The sequence below is a fragment of the Miscanthus floridulus genome, chromosome 9, assembly GCF_019320115.1.
Source record: "Miscanthus floridulus cultivar M001 chromosome 9, ASM1932011v1, whole genome shotgun sequence".
Classification (NCBI taxonomy): Eukaryota; Viridiplantae; Streptophyta; class Magnoliopsida; order Poales; family Poaceae; genus Miscanthus; species Miscanthus floridulus.
In genome coordinates, this window is record NC_089588.1 from 107,607,590 (window position 1) to 107,611,587 (window position 3,998).

The window sequence follows — 3,998 nt, forward strand, 5'->3', positions numbered from 1 at the left end:
GTCGGAGAGAGAGCCATCCTCCCAACGCAAGCGCTTGGACCTACCGGCGGAGAGGTGGCCGAGGAAGAACGAGGCGGTGTTGGGGGAGAGAGTGGGGCGACCCTTCGAGCGAGCAGGCGACGCCAGCTCGGGGATGGACACTGCGTCGTTGGTTGGCGCGGATCCGCCGTCGCTGGGTTCTCCCGTACGGGATTCGAGCCCCACCATCCCGGGCGACTAGGAGGACGTGCCAGAGTCCACGCCCGCAGCTTCAGCAACCGCGGCACCGCCCGCACCCAGTGAAGGCGGCTCGGCCGGCGGCGGCCGCCAGCTGCACGCCGGAGAGGATGCGCTACCCCCACAGCAACCATGACCGGAGCAAAAAGACCCACCGGATGGTAGATCAGGAAGAGGTGGGTGCGGATCCGTAGCTGGAAGATGGATTTTGGTGGGATTAAGGGGAGATTTTGGTGGATTTGGTTGATTTTGTGGAGGATGTGGGCGAGCGCCTGAAGGGAACGGATGGGGCTCTAATGGTTGCATTCATCCTGACGAGATGACTTCCCTAAGACAGTTACTCATTCCCATGTCCATAGGCTGCTCCTGGTTCAATTACATTTATATGGTGTGTCGGTGCAGAAAGTGACCAACACGTAAATATTTATAGTTTTGCCGTACGTCGTGATCGGAGGTGGCCTAGCACTCAATGACACAGGATTTATACTGGTTCAGGCAACGTGCCCTACGTCCAGTTTGGGTCGGTCGGTGACTTTATTCCTGAGCCCAGGTGCTTGAAGTTTGCAGTGGGGTTACAAACGAGAAGGAGAAAGATGGGGGGTACGAGAGGTCCGGTCGGACTCTGGTCAGAGGGGCCGAGAGCGTCGGGAGCTCCGCTATGTGCTAAGTGAACTTGATTGATCTGATTGAATCTATCTGTTGGGAGAGAGCGCATCCCCTCTTATAGATGAAGGGGATGGCCTTACAAGTAAGAGTGAGAGAGTACGTATGCTACTGAGTCTTGTTGCCCACGCCGGCGGGTATAGGATGATGGTAGGCGCCCACAATACTGTTGAATGTCAGATGCACGTGGGAGGTTGTGCTGTCTTCTTCGGGTATGGCAGACGTCGACGCCTGCCACACTGTTGAAACCCGGAGGTATGGAAGGGGTTTTACCATGTTCTCCTGGTAAAGTAAATGCCGGCACCCACAATACTGTCGATGCCCAGATGCACGTGGGGGGAGCCTTACCGTATTTGTCTGGTATGGGAGTTAATGGCGCCCACAACACTGTAGGAGAAAATGTCGGCGCCTACAACACTGCTTGAGTTCTGTCGTGCCAGGAGGGTCGCAGGGTACTACCTGGCAGGTGCACAGGGTACGGTCCCAGGTATTGCAGTTTGACTTGTGCGCCCTGCCTTACTTTCTCAGTCTGTTCCCTGGTCCTTACCGAGCGGGTGTCCCCAGTCGGTTAGTCCCAGTCGGCTCTGAATGCGCTAGTTGGAGAAGAGCAGTGAGCAGGGGTTTGGTGAGTCGGAGACGCGGGTCGGAGTTGGAAGTAGTGCTTTGGCCAGGCCTTCCGGTCGGAGAGGCGGCCCAGAGTCGGAAGCGGACGCTGTTCCTCCTCGGCCAGGCCTTCTGGTTGGAGATCGGATCGTCCTTCTGGCCTGTCGTCTTAGGTATTTGGGCCGGCCCATGAGTTGCGCGTTGCTCGCAACGTTGTTCATTGGGCCGAGCCTTTGTTGGGAAGCCGGTCTATGAGGGACCCCGGGTTTATGAACCCGACAGGAGCCCCCAAGCCCCTGGGCGATTCGGTTGGAATCGTCTGGGAGGTTTTTCGTGTTGCCAGTGGGGGAGGTTCCGTTTTGTCAGCGGGTGTAGCCCCCGGGCGATTCGGACAGGATCGCCTAGGGGGTTTTGTCAGCCGGGCGTGTGTGCGTAAATACATGGAGCTTGCAGGACACATGCTCCAAGGCGGTGGCGGAAGCTCGGCGGCCGGCCCAGACCGGCTGAGCGCACTACCAGACTGCCTCCTCCACATCATCATGTCCTCCCTTCCCTCAAGGCCCGACAGGCGGTGCAGACGTGCGTGCTGTCAACACGCTGGAGGCACCTCTGGCGGTCAGTGCCGTGCCTCGACGTCGACATCGATGAGTTCAGGACCAAGGCGGCGACGCCTGTCTCCAGCAGTGGCGGCAGCGACAGCAGCTCTGACTCTGATGATTCCGACTCTGACTCGGGCAACAACCAGGACAAGGGTGAAGGGTGGGACGAATTCGAGGATTTCAGCGTCAACCTCATGCTCCGTTGTAACATCGCTCTGCTAGATTCATTCAGGCTTGACATTGATAGGGGCAGCGAACCTCTGTTCTATGGTTGTTCGTCCAGCCGTGCAGCTCTAGGCAGCTGGGCATACAGCGGCCGACAAGCAGCAGCGTGGCTCCGTCGTGCGATGAAATACTGCACGCCTGGATCAGGTCATGCCATCAGTCAGCGTCAGGGAGTGGTTCTTGGCGCCTCAAAAGGCTGCATCTCTGCCACGTACCTCTGGACGACTGTTTCGCGGAACATCTTATAGTTCAGTGTGCCGCTCTTTGGAGGATTTGGAGCTGGACCATTGCATCTGTGAGATCCGTTCGATCGCCTCCGACTCCCTCAAGAACCTGATTCTGAAACGTTCTTGTGGGGCAGATTCCTCTCTGACATTGAAGACCTTGGTTATCAATGGCGGCTCCAATGAAAATCGCAACCTGCTGGCTATCTCGGCCCCCATGGTTGTCGATCTACACCTAGACGTCCATGGTGGCTGCTTCCGTGGAGGTATTTCGATGAATGAGATGCCATCCCTTGACAGGGCTTCGATTCGTCTACGTGGCCACAAATACAGTTTATATATCCAAAACTATGTCTGGAAGTAAACTTGGTGGGGATCAATCCAAGCTTCTTTGTAGCGTGTCTAATGCGATGAGTTTGGAGTTGTTAGGTGTCGGGAAGACGGTATGCAGTTCGCTTTGTCTGCAAGTACGTGTTCCATTTTATTAATTCGTCACTCTGATAATGTGTTGGTGGCATTCTACGTACTTCCAATGTGGTCCAGGTGCTCGGGAATTCCAGAACCTGAGGAACTTGCTGCTGGACGACTGTGATCTCAGTGACGACTTCCGGATATTGCGATTCTTTCATCAGGGTTCACCTAATCTAGAGAAGGTCATTGCGGCACTGCAAGGTACTACACTGTAGCTTGGTTTTCTAGCTCCTTATGTAACCAACCAATGCAACAGAGTTCATCATTGATCTCACATCTTTTTTGTTGCCCACACCTACAGCTCCCAGGTGATTCTGAGGACAAGGAAGGAACGTGCAAACTGGACAAGACCTCATCTTCTGGTTGCTGCTGTGGCCTGGACTTCCTACCACTAGTAGAGAACAGACCTTTGATCCTCGGCCAAAATGGGCTCTAGTCCCGGAATTTTTTGCCCCCGGGACTAGAAATACCTTTAGTCCCGGTTGGTGGCTCCAACCGGGACTAAAGGTCCCTGCCCAACGGCTACTGCGCCAGACAGAGGTGGCAGGGACCTTTAGTCCCGGTTGGAGCCACCAACCGGGACTAAAGGTATACTTTTACTCCCGGTTGGTGGCTCCAACTGGGAGTAAAGGTCTACTCCCGGGCCGTGGCTGCGTCCGGGGTTGGAAAGTTACCTTTAGTCCCGGTTGGATCTATCAACCGGGACTAAATGTTCTTCCTTTATAAATCGGCCGTCTCCTCCTTCCTCCCCGAGCCCGAGCTCAGCACATTTTGAAGCTCACTGCAGTAGTGTTCTTGCTTCCTCCCTCCCTCCATTGTTCCTCCATCCATTCTTCGATTCCTCCGTCGATTCTTCAGTTGTAAAGGTTACCAATCTCATACTCTCATTTTTTACCATTTTCTTATGTCATTTTATTCACTATATATATTTATGGTTCTTTATTGTGGTTTTTTTTCATTTGTAAGCAATTTGAGCTCAAAATCACTTTAAGCTTGC

General features: G+C 54.4%; 1 protein-coding gene across 1 annotated transcript; it reads left to right on the forward strand.

Annotated features, from left to right (window-relative positions):
- The first annotated feature begins 1,093 nt into the window (after positions 1-1,093).
- On the forward strand, positions 1,094-3,437 carry LOC136480523 (MEIOTIC F-BOX protein MOF-like). Its single transcript, XM_066478041.1, has 5 exons — positions 1,094-1,134; positions 1,936-2,453; positions 2,560-2,796; positions 3,074-3,183; positions 3,303-3,437. The coding sequence occupies exons 1-5, from the start codon at positions 1,094-1,096 to the stop codon at positions 3,435-3,437; spliced, it is 1,041 nt and encodes a 346-aa protein (XP_066334138.1).
- The last annotated feature ends 561 nt before the right edge of the window (positions 3,438-3,998 follow it).

Bases quoted from the DNA above. Each gene is read 5' to 3' on its own strand.
- LOC136480523 (XM_066478041.1), top strand. From the start codon at position 1,094: ATGGCAGACGTCGACGCCTGCCACACTGTTGAAACCCGGAG. The intron at 2,454-2,559 runs GTCATGCCATCA...CTTATAGTTCAG, and splicing joins ATACTGCACGCCTGGATCAG to TGTGCCGCTCTTTGGAGGAT. The intron at 2,797-3,073 runs GTATTTCGATGA...AATGTGGTCCAG, and splicing joins TGGTGGCTGCTTCCGTGGAG to GTGCTCGGGAATTCCAGAAC.